Source organism: Antedon mediterranea, chromosome 9 (assembly GCF_964355755.1).
Source record: "Antedon mediterranea chromosome 9, ecAntMedi1.1, whole genome shotgun sequence".
Classification (NCBI taxonomy): Eukaryota; Metazoa; Echinodermata; class Crinoidea; order Comatulida; family Antedonidae; genus Antedon; species Antedon mediterranea.
In genome coordinates this window covers 6,324,580-6,345,033 of record NC_092678.1, presented here as the reverse complement: position 1 = coordinate 6,345,033, position 20,454 = coordinate 6,324,580, and the positions used below count along the sequence as shown (strand labels likewise).

The window sequence follows — 20,454 nt, the reverse complement described above, 5'->3', positions numbered from 1 at the left end:
GGGTTCCAAAGGACTATTGTACATTGACCCTTTTGAGAAATATTCAAAATAATAAAGATAAGATGCATTTAAAATGGTCATATTGACGCCCATCTATTTGACCAGTATGCTGACCTATCTCAGTGCATCTCTCACACTGAAAACCTCAATTACTAAAACCTAATAACTCTTCAATTAAAGAAAGCAGTTTGTTTACATCTCAGTGTAATAGCATTTGGTGTTGATGACTGTGAATTTGAGTTGTGTTATGATAAGAGTATTTCCATTAAGTAGTATAGGCAGTTAATCTGTCACCATCAATTTGTATCCTATTCCTACTGGTTTTAATTCAATTAATTCAATAACACCAGGGATAGATATTAAAGCCCTGTTCACACTACAGAATTAGCTGATAATGCTATCCTGTGTACCAATACTGTAGATATGATTTCTTCTATATTTAACCTCTAATAATTAATATGGTGACGCGTACAGTATTGGCAGGAAAAGTTGACTCTGGCTGATGAATGTGCAATTGCTTTGGCAGAAAAAATCAATTCTGGCAGACGAATGTGCAACCGCTTTGGCAGAAAAACGTGACTGTGGCTGATGAACTGTACATAGCAACCTCAAAATGGCTATTGTGAAGTTTAGTAATAAGTGAAGGGTAATTATTAAAAATTAGGCTGTAGTTTGCTACCATCATCATTTATCAGTAGGCCAATTTGCAGAGGACACCTTAATATCATTCTCTATAAAGATAGTTAATTACAGTATATAAATAGCTTGAAGAAACATTAACCCAACAAACATGCTAAAGTGGCTCTCACCTAAACATATCTCAACAAACAGTCCACTTTTCTGCAATGAGTATGAAAAATTAACGAGAAAATAACACCAAGAATAAGTACAGTAGGCCAATATGCTACATTGGCTACCACCAAAACATTATCTTAACAATTAAGAAAGTCCTTGGATAGAATTTGAGATTCACCTGACAGTAATGGACAGACATTGATAAATTTGCTGATTGAAGAACTGGACACCTTGGGATAGGCTAGACTGGTGGCATGGATCAATTTAGGCATCCAGGGAATAGGGTAGAGTTTTGCTATAGTGGTCTGGGGATTAATATATCTTTTTTGAGACATGATTCTGTAGTCCTTTTGATTTGCTTCCATTAGCAACACCTCCCAATGAGGTGGCTTCCTGGTATTTGTCAACAAGATGACATTTGATGAGTTCATTTAATATAGCAGATAACAAAACTCCAAACACCAAACATACATTATATAATACATTGCAGCTAATGGTGTCATCATATAATACTGTTAGTCTATGGTCGTGTTCGTACGGTGGTTAAAATAAGCGCTTAATTTCACCCATGCGTCGGGTTATAAATTGAGCGTCGTTCGTACTTGAAATATTTAACCGCTTGAATGCTTAATCGACAAATCACAAACCGGAAATTACGTTTTAAGGTCATTTGTCTTTACAACCTACGACCCAATTTTCGCGCGCTAGTTTCTTGTTGTATATTTTTTACTCGCGATCTTTCTTTACAATAACAATTACTTGCTACCTTTTACACTGCTTATCCTTGCGACAAACCTTATGCCTCTTAACGCCGATAATCCTGCCGAAATATGCCTTCTCCTGACGACCATTATTTTACTCATTGACGAAGAATTTGAGCCCAATGTTAGACGAAACACCACCGACCAGCTAGGCCTACTAAGCGGTCTACACCAACAAGGACAGCACCAGCCGACGATCGCTCTCGAAGCGTGTATGGAAGAGCTTCGTAGGAGAAATGACGGGCCTAGGCAGCGAACGTTTGTCAAAATTTGACACAATGCCTCTATCGGAGATTTATTATCCTCGAAGGCCGAGTATAATTGGATTATCGCTGAAATAACCTGCAAATTTGGTGAACATTTTGCCTCAAATTTTTTGTAGCCTGAGGCAAAAGTTAATTGGGTCACGCGAACGGAAATCGGGAATAAGCTGGTATTTTCAACCCCTACTAACAGGCCCTATGTGTTCCCAACAGTTTAAAAAGTTTCTTTGTATGAGCCAATTTGTTACATTTACAGTTAGATGTAACTATGGTTTAAACTTAAAACACTGTCACACAAACACACAGTTGGCCAACTGTTTTTACTATATAAAAAGGAATGCTGTTAGTTATCTAACAATAACATGTACAGTAGCTGTAATTGAACCTTACGAGGCATGCGGTAACATCATTAGAACAAACATTCAAACCTTACACCTTTCAGTGGCAAGTGTGTTTGATGACTGCACTCACATGGCTTTAATTTAAAAAGTTATTTGAGTACAAGGTGAACATGATTTACGTTTTTAACGTACTTTATGTGTACCAGGATACTTAAACTTTAAACGCTGTCAAACATCAGCAAAATTACGAATGAATAGTCTGACAATTGAACAGGGGAAATGTTGCTTAATTTTTCAATGGGGGAATTAAAGAATTCTATTACTTAAGCTCAGTAAGATCTTAGTAATTATTGAAGAATTCCCAAGGCCATTTTTACTGTATAACCGTGTATGTATATATCGGCTTCATTTAACGCTCCAAGGAAATAAAAGATTACAAGAGAATGAACTTCCGCTGGCGATTACCTCTTTATAAGATAAGATTTGGCGTGATTAATTTTCATGTACTTTTTCTCATAATCAGGCACATTCATGGGAAGAAAATATAAAGATTGTTTGTATACTACTATAGTAAGGGAGCATGTCAAACTTATTCTACTGCAGTTACTGCAGTAATTTATGCATCTATTAAGCAAGCTTTTTCAAGGTAATCATACACACTGGTTATTACCGTGACTATAAATAACTATAATAATAGATTTTTCCATTGTGTATAATGATGATATTTGTCGTATTCGATTGGGAACTTTCGTTGTCAACGTAAAGATTCGTTGAGTACTTTTTGTATTCGAATTGTAAATTTGTGCTCAACAGAAAGTCATTTGAATAGAAAACGTTGACAACGAAAGCTTTTTCGTTAAGAACAATCTCAACGCTCAAAATACTCTGTTAAAGAAGTACTCAACGGAAAAACTGCACTCAATGGTGAAAGTCTAAATCGAATACGACAAATGATTAAATTGCATTTCAACGTAACGCAACAATGTAGGGGCAACACAAGTTGACCAATCACAAGCAACAGTTCAGATGATCATATGATGGGTCAAACTTGCATTGCATCCTAGTGTGAACCAGGCCTTAAGAATAATTTAATAATTTAGACATGATCCCTAATGTATTTTTTTTTAAAGATATTATTGTTTAATGTTAAACTACTTAATTCAAGCCTACCTTAAGAAATGTTGCAGTCTAGTGGGACGTCATTAGTGCTTAATAAGTGATCCTTTACGGGAGCATAACTGTAACAAGTATGTCTCATACAGTATATTCTGAGCTCCAATGATGCCTAACAGTAACACAAAGATGATAAACAATATTTAATAACTAAGTTATTATACAGTATATGCCAACTTTTTCAGTGACCAATGTGTGTGATAACTTGTAGCTAAATGTAGCGTCCTCTTTGTATTAATAACTTAATATAGCGCGCACCTTTTATGTAATAATACAAAATAAAGCGGCCTCAATATTTAGTTTTCCACCAAATATATAGACGTCACCGGCTATATAAAAAATAGCCCACATTATAAACATAGTAAATTTATGCTCCAATCAATTAATAAAATGTTGGCCTAAGTAATGTTTCTTCAAAATTATAGGTTAGATAATTAAAAATGATGGTTTTATGAATATTTTGTATTTAACATTTATGTGGATGCGAGAGAAAAAGCCACAGATAGATGGAAGGCCTAAAAATAATTTTGAAAATTTAAAACCATGTACATATTTTACTGTGTTTGACCATGAATTAATAAATACTGAATAATATTTTGACTGTATTGTACCTCTCCTTTTTCAACTGCCGAACTCCCATCCCTAAAAAGTAAAATAAAAATCCTTGCCATTTTGTCCTAAAAATCCAGGGAGTTGTAAATCCACCCGAAAAAAACAATGCTGTGTGTGTTGAGTTCCCATACCAACCACAGCAGAAAAAAAACAACAATTTTTTGGGTACTAGCCTAGGCTATTAGGCCTTTAGGCGCATTTGTCTGAGCAGGTTAGGGCATCCTGCCTACAACTCTACTAAAAGGCCAGTATTGGTGGGATAGGGAAGGCTAATTTCCCCTTCATACCTACTGGCTGGGGGTTAGGCGAGTAGGGCTCAGCCCCCAGGCGCACAGCCTACTACTCTACGGCCTACTACTCCTACTCTACAGCCTACAGGCCTCCTAGAGAGGATTATTATTAGGAGAATTGCGGTAAGAATAATGGTATAAATTAATTACAAGAATAGGCCTTGGTGGAAACCTGAGGTGACCTTAAAAGCATACATTTAACGTTATCTTTTTTTTTTTTAAATAATCCACAATAATAAGTATTACGCAGTTATTTATGCCATACAAACTTACTTACAATCAAAAGTTAAACTTTTCGTTCGTGAAGTAGGAGAGGCCTATAGAAATTAATTGTCTGCCGGCCGTGTGCCCGTCGTGTTTCACTCTATACTCTCTACACTGTTTTTAAGCAATCCGCCAATATCCCAAGAGGGCGTACTTACCTTTTCTGTAATTATCAGGATTATTTTATAAAGAAATAAAGATGGGGGAGACTACAAGAAGTAGGATAAATGCTCCAAGCCATCAGATTAAAAGACGATTAGAGAGAAGAGAATAACTAAACCATACAAATAAATCCACTTAAAAAATATTTATTGCACATTTTCAATTAAAATTATTTTCGTATGAGAATTATTATTTAAAAAGAAAGACTGTTAAAAGTTAATGATGCATCGGTAATGTTCTATCAAAGTATTATAATTATGTCAAAATATTCTCAGAATGTTTTAAATTAATTATTGAAGGTTCGGAAGATCAGAAGAGTTTGAGGAGTAACTGCGGTGGAGTTGTGTCTTATCTTCCTCGAATAGACCATCCACCTTTTCATCAAGTGCTGCCATCGCTTTCTGGTATTCTTCCTTCTTTTCTTCGAAGTATTTCTCGAAGGACTCCAACTGCTTCTTGAAGTTGTCCAATACATATTTAGCAGTGTCTCTTTTACCAGCTGTTAGCATGAGCTCTTTGGCAATATTAGCAATCCGTTTTTCTTCACATTCGATGGCGGATTTCTTTTTCTCCATAGCATGGTCCATCAGATTCAACACAGCTTCTAAAGCAGCATTCTGTCCTTGAAGAACATCTCTTTTAGCCAGATGCTCTTCGTGTTCCTTTGCCATGTTTGCTAATTCTTTAGGCTTAGAGGCGAGGTAGTCTTTTTGGTCTTTGAGTAGATCTACATGAGCTGCAAGCCCGTCATTAGTGCCTTCTACGGAACTGACGTTCGGATGATAGCAAAGAGCTGACATCCAAGGCCATTGAGCTTTGGCGAACACACAGAAGGAGTTGTTGGTCTCCACAGCTGGGCACTTTTTAAGGTTTTTCTTTAATACGTATAATGTGTAAGGAGCCATCGGTTCTGCCGGCTTGGTCTTTGGTGGTTCGATTGATCTATTTCAACAAAACACATATCAGATCACAATGGTATACGTAACTCATATGAGTTACAGCGATATATTTTTCTTAAGCTGTCCCTGCCAAGCATTTTTTATCTCTTTGTTGCTTTTTAGAAATATAGGCTTATTGTATCGAATAAATAAATAAACGAAGCGAAACCATCTTAAAGAGCCACAGTGCGCAGAGCACAACGCATACAATTGCCTACATTTTTATCGAAAAAAAAAATCGAAAATAAGCCATAATTATTCTTATATTATTACTTACACAAGCCTGTTCACTTGCTTTCCAGACATAAAACGGTTAATTAATAACATAGTGGTAAACATTCTTCTTATTGTTGTGTACTAAATTCAGAACGTGTTGACAATTCGAAGTATTTTTATGGTATAAAGTCTTTCACAAACGCAGTTGTTCATTTAGCCAAAACACAGTTTCCATGACACAAAACCGCCGGCTATTCAATCAGAATCTACTATTTCGTACGCGAGTTGATATGCGCACGCGGATGCGTTTCTATGATACGATGTGCGTTGCCAAACACGATTTTCAACATGGTAACGAAAAAAATCGAGGCGCGCGACGAATGGACTGTACTTTACCGTACCCTGTACCTACAAAACTGCCATAAATTATTTATGATCTCAAAAGGACATTTAAATCCACTCAAGTACAGTATTGTTTAAATATAATCGTACATCTGTACTCACCACGCATGCATAATTAAATTATAAGAGATGGAAGGGCCAAACCAAAAGTGTTATTTATCTTAAATCATAAACTTAAAATTAAAATTGATTGAAACTTGTGTTGAGAAAGCCATATTATTATGCCTACACATTAGTATTATTATTAAAAATTATTATTACTTATTGATTATATGTATATTATATATTTTTATTTGTTTATACCTATACGTACGCCAGCTCTGCAAAAGTGCCTGCCATGACACACATGTATTTTCTTTTATCGTTAGTTAATTGTATTCATTTCGTAAGCAAAACTACCCCTGCAACAAAATGGAATAGTCTCAAGCGCAGCGACTTCAATTACGCTCTTGTTGCTTTTCATTTGTAGCGACCTCTACGTTTTGAAAAGTTTTCACTTAATGCACATGTTGTGTTCTTCGACTCATTACGTCATTGATTGAGATAATAGGTGATTGTCAGTAGGCCTACACTACGAATAGGTCTATTGTTTATTTTAATGGCGTTCTATGCAAAACCTAAAATGTGTTTATTTATGTTGTTATTTCTGGTGTTAAACATAATTACTGTACTTAATAATGCAAATCTAAGTGAGTGAGTGGCCGAGCGGTTAAGACAGTGGAACCGTAATTACGTAGTCATAACATCGGCAGGGGTTTCTAAGCTCACTCACTCCATGGTTCTGGTGGTAGAACGAGTCTTCTCGGATAAAGGACTATAAACTGTAGGTCCAGTGTACACATCTAGCTCGTGTGCCCTTTAAAGAACCTAGTACATCTTTCGAGACGAGTAGGGGATTACCCCGGTGTATTAGTACATCACAGCCAGTGATCACCAACTGGGTCCTCTGGGAGACCAGTCTTTGACTGAAGAGGTTACCCAGTATAAATATAAATTTCAATCAATCAATTTCAAAGTATAGGCCTATAACAAAGCAAAATTTCATTTGGAAATACATCAAGATGCAATTAAAAACAAACGTTCGATGTTTGACCTTGTAATATACATATGCTCTATTACCTAATGTTAACAATTATACTTCAGGTCAACATATAAAATTTGCGCACGTATTTTAACATACGTGGCGCACGTTGCGTTCGGCGCGGATATAACTTTACTCTCCATGTGAAGCGCTTAGAGGCTTGTACATTAAGCGCTAGATCGACGTATTATAAATATTTTACGAGTCTAATTAATAAATTATTAATTATGAATGAATTAATTTATTAACAACACCAGATTCATAATACAAAATTATTAAATATTATATAACATACAATAGTTGATGCACACTTTTAATGAGTATAATTTATCATTCACTTAAGCTCTGTCTACACTATCTAACTTTATATGATGTGCCCTTATATGGACATGATGATGTCATCACTATCATATTTGGGCTATTTGGACACCAGTTTGATAGTGTAGATAGAGCTTTAAAAACAAAAATAATCGGTTATTATTTTTGTGCATAAGCAGCATACTTTGTTATTCATTACCTTACGTTTTATTTAAACATTTAAACGGCCTAATACGTTAAATCTTTTTTCTTCTCGTATTATTGAAAGAGTTAAAGTCAGCTTCAATGTGAAATGATCAATGTAGAAAAACTGACACAGACGGATTAGCTTTGCTATAATTATGACCATGCATGAATTGTTCATGTTCTTAGTCGTCCATATTAATTCAAAGTAGTTAAGATTTTTTAACATGCTATTATCTAAAACTGTTAGGCCTGTATCGAAGGACAATGGCCTAGGTACATGAGACTAGAGAAACACCTGCCCAGGCCGTCACACTATGCGCTGCGAACACAGTTTAGCGACAAGAGACGTATAGTAATGAAAAACAATTTATTTGTCGGCCTTCCGATGCACGTTCTGATGGTTGCTTCACGCTACGCCTGCTACGGTAAACTTCCTCGCAATTTCCGCGCTAAGGGGAGAATGCTTTGATCGCTATGGTAACCAAGAATACGCAGGTGTTTTGTTTCTATGGCGGTATCAATTTTGGATTGGGAATGACAAATTCGGGTAATACGCCTGTTACTCGCTACACGCTCGGTTGATCAGACGTTCGATCTGTTTGCAGTGTAAGTGGCGTCCAACACCTCAGCGAATCGTTATCGCTTTTAATAGGCAAATCGGGGACAAAACTAAAACGATCAATCTGGATTTCATGTCATTTGACGTCAAGACACAAGCCAGTGAATCTCCGGCTTTTCACGACTCTGCGTGCGAATAGGAAAGTTGTCGTGTGGGTTTTGGCTACAGTTTCAACAACTTCTGTTTGATTGGAAGGTGACAACGCGTATAAAGAAAAACAAATAATGCCGCATACAGGTAAGACATCAAAAAGAAAAATAATTATATATATTTTGTTAATGAAAATAACTCAAATTGATGAGTTCACGATAAAAATCAAAATAATTGAGTAACGGTCTATCCTGCTGCAGCAGTGACCGACATGCATGCATTATGTACCATTTTTTCTGGTCGGTCTGTAAGTCCATCGGGTAACGAATTGTTAATGACATTAAATCAAATTGACGAGTTTTTAATAATTTTTTATAAAGCTTTAATAAATTGAATTCGTACCATTTGTTCTGGTCGGTCTGTAAGTCCATCGAGTAACGAATTATATACGCAATTACGTATCTTCTGCGCGCGTTATCGTAATATTGTTTTTGCTACAAAATTAATGTTAATGCAGTTTTGACCTGAGAGGGGTATATCCTGGCGTTTTTTTTATCTTCTGCGCGCGTTATCGTAATATTATTTGTTGTATCCTGACATTTACGTTATACGCAATTTTATTTTTGGAGTTATCGAATGTAATTGTAATTCTTCTTCTTCGATAAAAGCCGTAAATAATTGTGTACAGTAAAATGTTTATATAGGCCAATATTAATTAATTTTGGAAGTGATTAAACTTGGACGTGATTAAACTAACTTGAATACTAAACCCATGTTCAAGGGAAACTAAACTAAAATTAAAAATTAAAAACTGAAATAAACAAAATGAAAAAGAATATTTTGTTTGTAGAATTTGAAAAAATCATTATTAAAACATTTTGTAATAGTAATAACAATGATAAACAAATCATATAAATTGATATAGTCGAGTTAATTTGTTTAAGACTATGTCATAGGCCACAGTAAATTAAATTATTACCAGAAAATAGGCCTACCACATTAACAACATAAAAAAACTGTTTCGTTTGAAATCATTATTATTAGTAGTAGGCCAAAATTTCAATAACGTATTCAGCACTCCAGGAGAATTGCTTTATTTTCGCACTAAAACGGAACTAAAACAGATTTGCTAATTTGTACAGAGGCCTAATACAATCTGTAAATAAATCAAAACATGTCTATAATAAGCAGTCTAAAACACAGACAATAAAAACATAGTAATTCAGGGAGATACATAAAGATGATCATTTTTCCATATTTTTATTGTTATACATTATTAACTGTGTGCTATTGCTTTTGTACGTAAAATGCAGGGCCCCAATGGAAACCAGTTTTTAACTGTTTGGGCCACCCTGAGTAAATAAATGTAAATAAATAAATAAATATATGAGCATAGGAATTATATACAGTACTGTATAATAATATAATGTTTATCTAAATAATTCTTCCACCATGATTTTTGTAAGCTTTCTTTATTATTCACGTACAAAAATATAACATTGAATACCATAAAAAAAAACATTTAAAAGATCAACAGACAATTAATTGCTCACCATCATCGCAATGTACGCAACAAACGGTAAAACAACAAACGGTAAAATAACAATCCAGTATTCAAATACATTTTATAAAAATAAATAATAAATAAAATAGTCATCATTCATGTGAAAACATATACGTTAGGCCTATTTTTCATTTAAGTCCGTTTAAGTATTCAGTACATTGCGGCGCATTCAAAGACATTTTATCAAAATAATTAAAAAAAACATGAAAACATTAAGTTCATTTTTCACATTTAATTAAGTTATTCACTTCTGTAGAATAAAAAACCCCCAAAAATAATTATTATTTCACTTATAAAAAAGATAAAATAAACGGTTAATTTTAACCAAAAACTCATTGTCTGAGACAATTATTTTTTGCTTTAAATTACATTTTATTCAGGTAAATATATATCTTTTTTCGATTCAAGTGAAAAATCAAAAGTGAAAACTATATTATGACATTATGATTTCAGGGGAAAAATATATCTTTAAAGAAAGATACGCCTATTATAAAATTTAGGCCTATTTTGTATTGTTGCGACGCATACATACATTCAAAACAGGTAATATTCATTCCTGTGAAAATAACTTTAGGCACATTTTAAATGTTAAATACATTAAATGAGAAAATAAGAACTAACGAATGAAAATTTGATAGGCCTGATAAAAATTATTAATTATTTTATATAACTTCTTTTTTATGTAACCTTAATTGTTACAGATGCATGCGGCACCTTGTTTTATATTATGTAATAATGATAATGGAGCCCCTCGGGGGTCAGCTTCCTCCATGGCATTAAATGGATCACCCCTTTTAGTATTTGAAATAAGCAGAGACCGCCCGTCCACTCCCCGCGTTTTGTGTACATGGTCATAAGAATCAACATTTTTATGGTATTTGTATAAATTTGTGTAAATTTGCCTTTATGGTGGATTACAGAATTATGCTAACTTTGTAATTTTATTTATCCATGATTTCACCACCAAACTATCATTGTTTAGAAGATGTTTCGAAATATATAAATGGGACCTATATCGTGTCTATGCCACCACCAACAGAAATGGTATAATGGCCGGGCGGCATTATCTTTTTTCCATTTTCCAGAAATCTATGGGAACAAATTATATATTCCCCCATGATTTCATCACCATACCATCATATTCATACCACAAATACCTTAAATGTTTACAAAATAGAAACGGGACCTATATCGTGTTTATGTCACCACCAACAAAATGGTATAATGGCCGGGCGGCATCATTTTTTCCCCTATTCTATTTAGGCCTATAGGAAAAAAATAATGCGGTTGTTTCGTTAAAAAAAAACATTGCCAACATTCGGTAGACTTTGTCTGTTCGCACACCTTCAGTATACTCTAATTAACAAATACATAGAAAACCACGAAGGATGTTGCCTGTAAATAGAGGTTGACCCTATGACCCTGTGATATTTTCCCATCTTTCGTTTCTGAGAAACGTGTCTCCTTAGGGGTGTCCCTGAATAGGGATGTTTCAAAGGAAGGTTCTACATAATTGTAAACTAGTTTGACACAAAAAGTGTGATGTGCCCAAATATGGTAGTAATATGACCAAATATGGTAGTTATATGACATCATTATGTCCATTATAAGGGTACATCACATTTGTTTTGTCACATAAAATTAGATAGTGTAGACAGATAATGATAAATTATAGCCTACTCATTAAAGATGTATTGTCCCCCAAAATCATGAAAAATTAAGATTTTTAAAATCGGACTTTGAATAGGCCATTTTGCAGTTTTAATGAAGTTGTTCACTTCCATAAGAAAAAAAACGGGGGAAAAAATTATTTTACCTATATAAAGACAAATAAACAGTTAAATTACCCAAAAACTCATTGTCTTCCAGACAATTTGACAATTTTTTGCTTTAAATTACATTTTTCTCAGGTAAATAAATTTTTTTCAGACCCAATTTTTTGTGAGAGTGAATAACTATTAGGCATGCGACATTAAAATAACATATTCAACAACAAAATTTAAAAAAAATATTTTTTTAGGGGGACAATATATCTTTAAAAGTGTGCGTCAACTATTATGTATAGTTAGATTGTTAGATTGTTAGATTGTTAGATTGTATGTTAGACAATATTCTGTATTAGGAATGTGGTGTTGTCAATCAATTAATTAATTTGTCACATAAAGTTTGATAGTGTAGACAGAGCTTTGGTAAACCCGGAAAATCAGGGCAAATCAATTTGGATTTGACTTCAATCCCCTTATAAAATTTCAATTTTTTTTAAAATCAATTAACATATTTATTTAAGCAATTTACTGTGCACTGTACCTACCCTGGTTTAAAAAAAATAAATAATAAGAACTTCGTCATATCAACGTCATCATGACGTTTTAACGCGATTTGTACCACTTTTATGTATTCGTTTCAATTGTTCGACAACTGCTTTATGTGAGTAAGTGAATGTGAAATGACATATTTGTACTTAAAGAACGATTATAAAATGTAATTTAGTCGTCAACAATATGACACATTAAGAGTTTCAGACGAACGGTCTAACACGCGTTTATTATTTCAATATTGAACGCACAGATGAGATATTTATATACGTCTATTACACCGAGTAACAGGTTCTTTTCATTAAAGGCCAGTTTACACACAGACTAGCGGTAACGGTAATAAAAATATAGAATCTACGTTATTCATCATGACCATTTACACACATTCGTTATACTTTCTTTCTTACTATCAACTTAATCAATCCGGTCAATTTATAATAGCAAAATGTATTCATGCTTATGGTGTTTTTCGCGCCGCGCTTTTAGGCAGTTATATTCAAGAGAACGGAAAAGCATTAGGAAACAGTTATAACATACTATAGCTTATAGTATTATGGCTGGAAAAAATGTTACAATAATATCTATCGAAAAGGCTGACAGTAAACCAAAAACTGTTTCGATCTCACTTTCGTTTTAAGCATGCATGGATGTTTCCACTAGAGGGCAAAGTTGCGGACTGTCCCATTTTTAAGTAGAGGGATTCGTTTTGTTCTCTCACTACGGAGGGTAGGGGCTAAAGTTGGTTTATCCAGGTATAGGCACAAAACATTTCATGCATATTATACTACTGTTATTCAATTCTGGTACTGTGGTCACCTTGGCAATGATGAAAAAGAGTAAAGGAGGAAGCAACATAAGCTGTGAATGAATATGGCAAGATATCTTGAATTACCTTAAGTAATTGTATTGACTGACTTAAGAATTAGTTACGGTAGCTCAACGCGGCGCCATATTAGCCTATCTAACACATCAATGTATACTTTTTCTGATTATGGCGCCTCATACTTTATGCTGTAATTAAACTAAAGATACTTTTGTGTTTAGCATCGAATTAGTGACGGTAGCTCAACAAGGCGCCATATATTACAAATCAAGGTATACTTTTGCTGATTATGGCGCCCCATACTTTATGCATTAAAATTAAAGATACATTTGTGTTATAGATGACGTTAAATGGTAACGCCCGAAATTGAATTTTTTTTTTTTAAATCCGCGGTACTGTATCTGTAATATATCCAGTCAAATTCTGCAATACAGTGTCACATTTGTATCACATGACGTCTGTATCATAGGCCATAATAAGCCTAACCAAACCTTATATGGCACTTTCTTATGAAATAGAATTGGGTAAATAAAAAATGTATGTGACTTCTTGTTTATGCTGTATTTATTTATTCTTTATAATTTAATCAGTGACACCAATTATTGTATTTTTGTATTATATGACATAATAATATTTTTAATAATGAATAAGCTTTGAGAAATTGTAGCTATAAATTTAGATATCACAGTATTTAGAAGCGAGAGTAATGCCTTTATAAGGGCATCGGTGAAATACTACGCAATCGTGATTTTTTTTTTGTCATAGGCCTACTCATCATAATTATCATTATAACTACTGTAAGTAAATCGCTAAGAACATTAACTTACGCAAGACAGTTGTTTATATAAATACGATATTATCTATTTATGATTACTCTAAAACGGGAAAGTCCTATTCGGCATGTCCTATTGTTAAGTAGTGAGTTTCGACCTATTTATCTATATCAACAACAAACGGAACTGGGTTCTGCAAATCGACAACAAATTAATAATTAATTAAATTACATGATTATGTATTGAACCATCCCTGTCCCAATTGTATGAAACTAAATGGATGTTGTTACATAAAATGTGGGTTCGCGACAGATGCAGGTGATACAGTGAGACTCACTGCCGCAATGTTAAGAAAAGCTTTGTAATTCCCCCTTCTCAAATCGAATAAGTAATTTAAATTTCAGGTTATTGTATTGTTAGGCGGCCTGTTAACATTCGGCATGCATAGTCATGTACCGATGTTACCTTTTTTAAATACCTATAGAGATATAATACAAATTATAGCCTATACCAATTGAGGGTAATAATTACTGATTGATATGTCGATATCTGCTGAATGTTAAAACGATGTTATATTCGTCAACATTATAACCTGTTTAGGCCATTAGTTAACTCCGTATCAGCCTACTACAATGGAAGCATGGATTTGCCCCGTAGGAAAATATATTAGGCCTATATAGAATTTTTTTTTTAAATCTAGAAAAATGTTTATATAAATTCTAACTATTTACTCTATGGCATTTTTCGATAGATTTGTTATAGATATCGTGTAGATAGAAATTGTATAGAGATATCCTTAGAAACATCGATATAGAGGTTTTATAGATTTATATAAAATGTTATATATTTAACATTAGGCCTATAATATATATATATTTCTACACAAGCCTACAATTTTTATAAAAACCTCTATAACGAAATATATAAGTATAACAACTCTATCGATAAGTCTATGAGAACTCTACAGTACACAATAATAGCACTTCTTTAGAAAAATATTTTAGCATAAGAAATTTATACCATAACTTTTTAGAAATATGTTATCTGTTCTACGAATTAAAATCTATATAAGCCTACATCTATATCTATATAACACTTCTATATCACATCTATAACTCTATTAAACATGAATAATAGGATATAGTATAGAGAGCTCTTTCAAAAATCTATAAGAAATTTATAAAAAACAAATCTAAACAAGTTTTCTTTATTAGAGGTAGGCCTATCTCTAAAAATAACTTTTTTATCTTCTAGGTCAGGCCGGTGTTAATCAACTGGGCGGGGTCTTTGTCAATGGTAGACCACTGCCAGATTTTATTCGCGCACGAATCGTCGAACTTGCACATCTAGGCGTGCGTCCGTGTGACATATCACGTCAACTACTCGTTTCTCATGGTTGCGTCAGCAAGATACTAACGCGTTATTACGAAACTGGATCTATCAAGCCGGGCAGTATAGGTGGCAGCAAACCAAAGGTTGGTGACGTCATTATTGATTATAAATGCACACGTTTAAATGTTTTCACCTGTCCGCCGATGGCCCATTTAAACTTTTAAAAATCACATCAATCATGAAACATTACAAAGAACAGGAAAAAGCTACATTAGATGCGTTACGAGGACATCGCATGAGTTGATCTCGAAAATTTCGGAAAACAATGACATCAGAATTAAAAAATAAATATTCTATTGATTTTAAACAGTCTCTTACGCATACACGCTCTACGCTGTCCGGATAATAACGATATTGATATCACAGATCTTTTAAAGTGATGAGCTTTGTACAAAAAATAATCAAAAGTTTTGATTATATGCATTATATTTTATATTCATTTATAGGTCACGTGGTTATCTTATGACGTTGCATGACCCAAAAAAAATTCTCGTCATCAACAATGACAAGAAACATAGAGAATTATATAATCGAATATTAATTGTAATTAGGTCTGACACTATTAATGTTGTCATTGAGGTCTTAATAAAGCTTGTTTGCCACTATGACGCAACGCAAGGCAAATTAATTTGACTAATCACGAGCGATAGATTACTCGAACAGTCGCGTGTGATTGGTCAACTCGCTTGCGTTGCGTCTATGTCCTTGCGTTGCGTCCTCTAGTGGGAACCAAGCTTACGTCCTTACTTGCGTTAAGCGCACCGCAAGTAATTGACCAATCATGAGGCGATTGATCAAAATGTTGCGCTTACGTCATTACATTGCGTCAAAGTGGTAACCAAACTTCTCAAACTCAGAACTAAGTGAAGCCACACATATATAGATTTTATATTAATTAAAGCATGCAAGTTCGAAAAACATTATATTTACTCAAAGAGATTCGAACCCAGAATAACCAGAAAAGAATTATAATTCCATAAACACATTTGCTTCTCTATTTGATCTAGCGTCACACAGATCAAGAGAAAAAACGGCGTTTTCAAACTGATTGTCTAGGCCTACTGGTATTAATAGTTCGACTTATTTACAGGTAGCTACGCCGCTGGTTGTAAAGAAGATCATGAGCTACAAACACGAAAACCCGTCTATTTTTGCGTGGGAAATTCGGGATAAATTATTGCAAGAACGTGTCTGCGATGAGACCACCATTCCGAGCGTCAGTTCAATTAACAGAATTCTTCGCAATAGCTCCATCGTAATATCAGATAAGGTAAGTAGCCTACGAACTTGTACGAATTGAGGCCTAGATTGTTCGTTATCTTCAACCATGGAGGCCTAAACAGTGCGAGCAACTCTCTACCGTACGCATGATTATTATAAGCGCAGGCCTATTCTTTTTAACTATTCTCTTCTAATAACAAAGATTTTTTTATACAGGACCATTTAGTTTGCAACGCCTTAAAAACGGTGACGCAGATCAAAGCGCCGCATACGTCACAAGGGGGGGGGGGGTATTCATTCAAAATGTGGGTAGAACTGCCCATGTAAAACGAGACACATTCGCGACCGAACAACGTGTTTCTTAATATGAGGTGTCCTGTTCTGGTGTTTCTGCATGTATTTAATTTTAAAGGAAAGTTCTATTGTAATAAAATGCTGATTCTATAAAATCTTCTTTATTTTATGTACAGGCGTTTCTGCACCGTCACATCTCGTTTGGGTCAACTTTAGCAGCACCGACTCCACAGAAGCCAACGCGTGAGACGACGCTAAACGCGTTCCCACGCATCATGCCTCCCGTACCGTCATCGCTCACGCTTCATTCGCCGATGTTTCAAAAGAATGGAGTGAAAAGAAAACTAAAAACGAATGGCGACAATGATGATGACGACGATGAAAGAAGTTTATCGAATGGTCCGAAATCAAAATTCAGAGGTATTGTTATCTGCAGTTGCTTTATAACTTTTTTCACCATTACAGATGACTATGAATAGGCCATCTTCATGTCAAATAATCCAAATTATTTACCTGATAAAACCGTAATTTAAAGAGAAAAATAGACAACTGGAAGTACATTTGGAAGTTAATGATCGAGTTTTTGGTTAAATTAACTGTTTATTTCTGTTTTATAAGCGAAATCGTTATTCTTGCTTTTATTTTAATAACTTTATTAAAACTAAACAAGTTTGGTTTATTAATAATAATTTTATTTTTCATGTTTTTGGAGACAATATATATTTAAAAAACGACATAAAACGTCTTCTTTTGAAACGGTAATATGAGCCTCGTTCTCACCAAAGATAGTACTAGTGCTTGCTCCCTTGTGATTGGGTCAACTATTGCGCGGTAACATCTCGTCATCTCTATATCGTCTCCTATTGGGCAGATATCCTTAATAATTAATTTCTGTATGCTTGATTGCGATAATTAAATTAAAGATCGATTAAGTTTAATATAGTGTAATCGACGTACATTCACCGAGTCGGTTCGCATCATTACTCTTAAAACTCTAACCATCTCGTACAATACTATTCGATTAAAATTGCTAGGCCAAAACTAATGATGGCTTACACGTGGGTTGATACGCTTGATGCCCGGATAAATTGTCTTTAAAATACGTATAATTCAATGTACCGTAAGCCCGAGTCCTATTATAACGTAGGTTATTGTATCGGCATATGTGTGTATTGGAGTTAATGTTCCATGGAGAATCTTAACAAAGGGGTTTATTTTATACTCTGAAATATATGAATCTATGTTAATACGTTTATTTCACCTGTTTTAAAATTAACTACAGTAAAACATAACGAAACGCAAGGATGTAATCGCTTTGCAAGTAATTTGACCAATCACGACGCGATGGACCATCCGAACACAATTGCTTTGCATGCGCTTACGGCGTCCTTGTAGAGTGAACTAAGCTTTAATAACTTGTAGATTTAAAGAGACGGCGTCAAGTAGGTCTGTGAGTGTACAATCCTGTCCTATTTTAGTCTTTTTAAGACTGTCCTATTTGCAGAGAGGGTGGTTCAGTTACAAATTCTTCTTAGTTGTTCGGTGGAGAGAAGGGCTAATGCCCGTTTATCCAGGTAAAATAGGCACGAACGGAGTAGATATAGATTTTTTATTGATTTTTATTATTTAGTGTATTTTAATCTCATTTCAGCGGTGGTGCCGTCGTTTTTATCGATACCAAACATCGCTGTACTGCATCCTACCTTACCATCAACAACGTCTACAACACCGACTTCATCAGAGTCAAGAGAAATTACTAACAATCGTAGGCACAGCATCAGTCACTTCATGTCGCCTCACTTCGCAGCGTCATCTCGACAGTCTACACCACCACCTGCTTCTCTGTTCCCGCTTATGATCGGGATGAATCATCCATTCCAAGCTGCTGGGCTATTCCGGCAAATGTCTCAAACACGAACCACCAGTGCGTTGCCATCTGGTCCAACATTCTGCCTCTCGCCTTCTGGCCTGATAAACTTACAATCGTGCTCAGCGCCCTCTAGACTGCTGACTCATTTTCCACTTGGTTTAGCAATACCGAAGATTCATCATTCAACTCCACCCAATTTACAAATTATATCGAATTCAAGAAGTGAACTAGAAACGTCAACAATCAATAATGCAATTGTAAAATCACCACAAAAGTCGTAATTGTTATCGTCGTATTTATTAACACTGAAAATATTCATTGAGTGAGATAACACTTTTTGCCGAAAACTTGGACTAGGCTACTCACATGACTAAGTAGCTGATATCAAACGTTGTTTATAAGTACGCGCGCGTACTAAATACAGTATGTTTTTGTAAGCGGAAGGGATTATAAGACTTCACTTATTAATTTACTTATTATATAGACAATAGTGCCACAAAACTTTATTTTATGAATGTTTTTGAACTTTCCAAACCCCACTACACGTACGCTAACGTTTTATTTATTTCGTCGCTTTTTCTCTTAATTTTAGTTAAAATAACTGCAAAATATCAAGCTATATATAGTAATATAAATAAATGTAATTCATATGTGTATTAAATGTAATTTAAATTCAACATGGGCGGATGTACATTTTTATTCAATTATTGTCTTTTAAGACAATAATTGATTACTAATTAAAAATTGTAAGAATTTCAGAAGCATGGACAGTTTGCTATATATTATGCTACTAGCGATCTGTTTAGGCCTACACATTGACTGGGTCTAGTGTCACGATCATCCCCCGCAATAAGCCTAGTTTAGTAGACCTAGGCTAGGCCTCCATTCTCATGCGATGAAAATTATTAGCCTACAACGTAGGTAGACGTACTTAAATAATTTAGGCATATTCTGGCCCTTAAGGCTAGCTACTAACTAGGGGCCTAAACGAGTAAAAATATCCCTGGTGCTAATTTAAACTCTAAATAAATGTATGATTAATTTAACTTACAATTTCTCAATTTTCTTTCCATCATTTCGCCGTGTCGGAAACCTTGTCGGGGTAGCCTAGGTAGAGGTCTACCTAGCCTCTGCTCTGGAGGCCTAGGCCTAGGCTAGGCTTGCTAGAGATAATATTAATAACAGATGAATGGATAGAAATGTATATTTAATAATCTCTACTAGGCCTCTAGGCCGAATAGGCCTACTACGTTTGGGTAATCCTACTGCTATGAAAGCTAAATTAACTAAAAATATATTTAAAATTAGTGTTTAAAACTTACAATTTTCCAATGGTCTTTTCATGTATTTTATTCGTCGATGCGCCGTGCGGTGTCGTCTGATGTTTTGTGGTGCATGATGGGTGATTATTTCTGATTGGTCAGTAGTTCATTACCGAAACGTGCGATGACGCATGCGCACTATGGTTTATGATGACGTCAAATTCGTTACAAAAACTATATAACTCACTAACCAAAGAATATATTTAGACTAAGTTAGCACTGATACAGGAAAAAATTGGATTTGGCTCTACTCAAATAGCACATTGTTAATGCTTTAGTAACCTACATATTTATAACCTAGCGGTTTATGTAAATAATTCTTCAATAATAAATTATTTAGTATGTTTTTATGTTTTGCTCTATTTATTA

General features: G+C 34.5%; 2 protein-coding genes and 1 long non-coding RNA gene across 3 annotated transcripts; 1 reads left to right on the top strand and 2 right to left on the bottom strand.

Moving 5' to 3' along the window:
* Positions 1 to 3,364: 3,364 nt before the first annotated feature.
* LOC140058885 (uncharacterized) lies at positions 3,365 to 20,103 on the bottom strand. Its single transcript, XR_011847071.1, has 3 exons — positions 20,086 to 20,103; positions 19,815 to 19,926; positions 3,365 to 3,445 (listed from the first exon to the last, which is right to left on the bottom strand). It is a non-coding gene; the product is annotated as an uncharacterized lncRNA (long non-coding RNA).
* LOC140059401 (uncharacterized) lies at positions 4,715 to 5,972 on the bottom strand. Its single transcript, XM_072105300.1, has 2 exons — positions 5,877 to 5,972; positions 4,715 to 5,603 (listed from the first exon to the last, which is right to left on the bottom strand). Exons 1-2 carry the CDS (start codon positions 5,936 to 5,938, stop codon positions 4,952 to 4,954), a joined length of 714 nt encoding a protein of 237 aa, XP_071961401.1. The 5' UTR covers positions 5,939 to 5,972; the 3' UTR covers positions 4,715 to 4,951.
* On the top strand, positions 8,646 to 20,436 carry LOC140058884 (uncharacterized). The gene is made up of 5 exons (XM_072104658.1): positions 8,646 to 8,658; positions 15,241 to 15,461; positions 16,469 to 16,648; positions 17,070 to 17,313; positions 18,545 to 20,436. The coding sequence occupies exons 1-5, from the start codon at positions 8,646 to 8,648 to the stop codon at positions 19,042 to 19,044; spliced, it is 1,158 nt and encodes a 385-aa protein (XP_071960759.1). The 3' UTR covers positions 19,045 to 20,436.
* The last annotated feature ends 18 nt before the right edge of the window (positions 20,437 to 20,454 follow it).

Bases quoted from the DNA above. Each gene is read 5' to 3' on its own strand.
- LOC140059401 (XM_072105300.1), bottom strand. From the start codon at position 5,938: ATGTTTACCACTATGTTATTAATTAACCGTTTTATGTCTGGAAAGCAA. The intron at 5,604-5,876 runs GTAAGTAATAAT...TTGTTGAAATAG, and splicing joins AAGCAAGTGAACAGGCTTGT to ATCAATCGAACCACCAAAGA.
- LOC140058884 (XM_072104658.1), top strand. The intron at 15,462-16,468 runs GTTGGTGACGTC...ACTTATTTACAG, and splicing joins TAGGTGGCAGCAAACCAAAG to GTAGCTACGCCGCTGGTTGT. The intron at 16,649-17,069 runs GTAAGTAGCCTA...TTTTATGTACAG, and splicing joins CCATCGTAATATCAGATAAG to GCGTTTCTGCACCGTCACAT.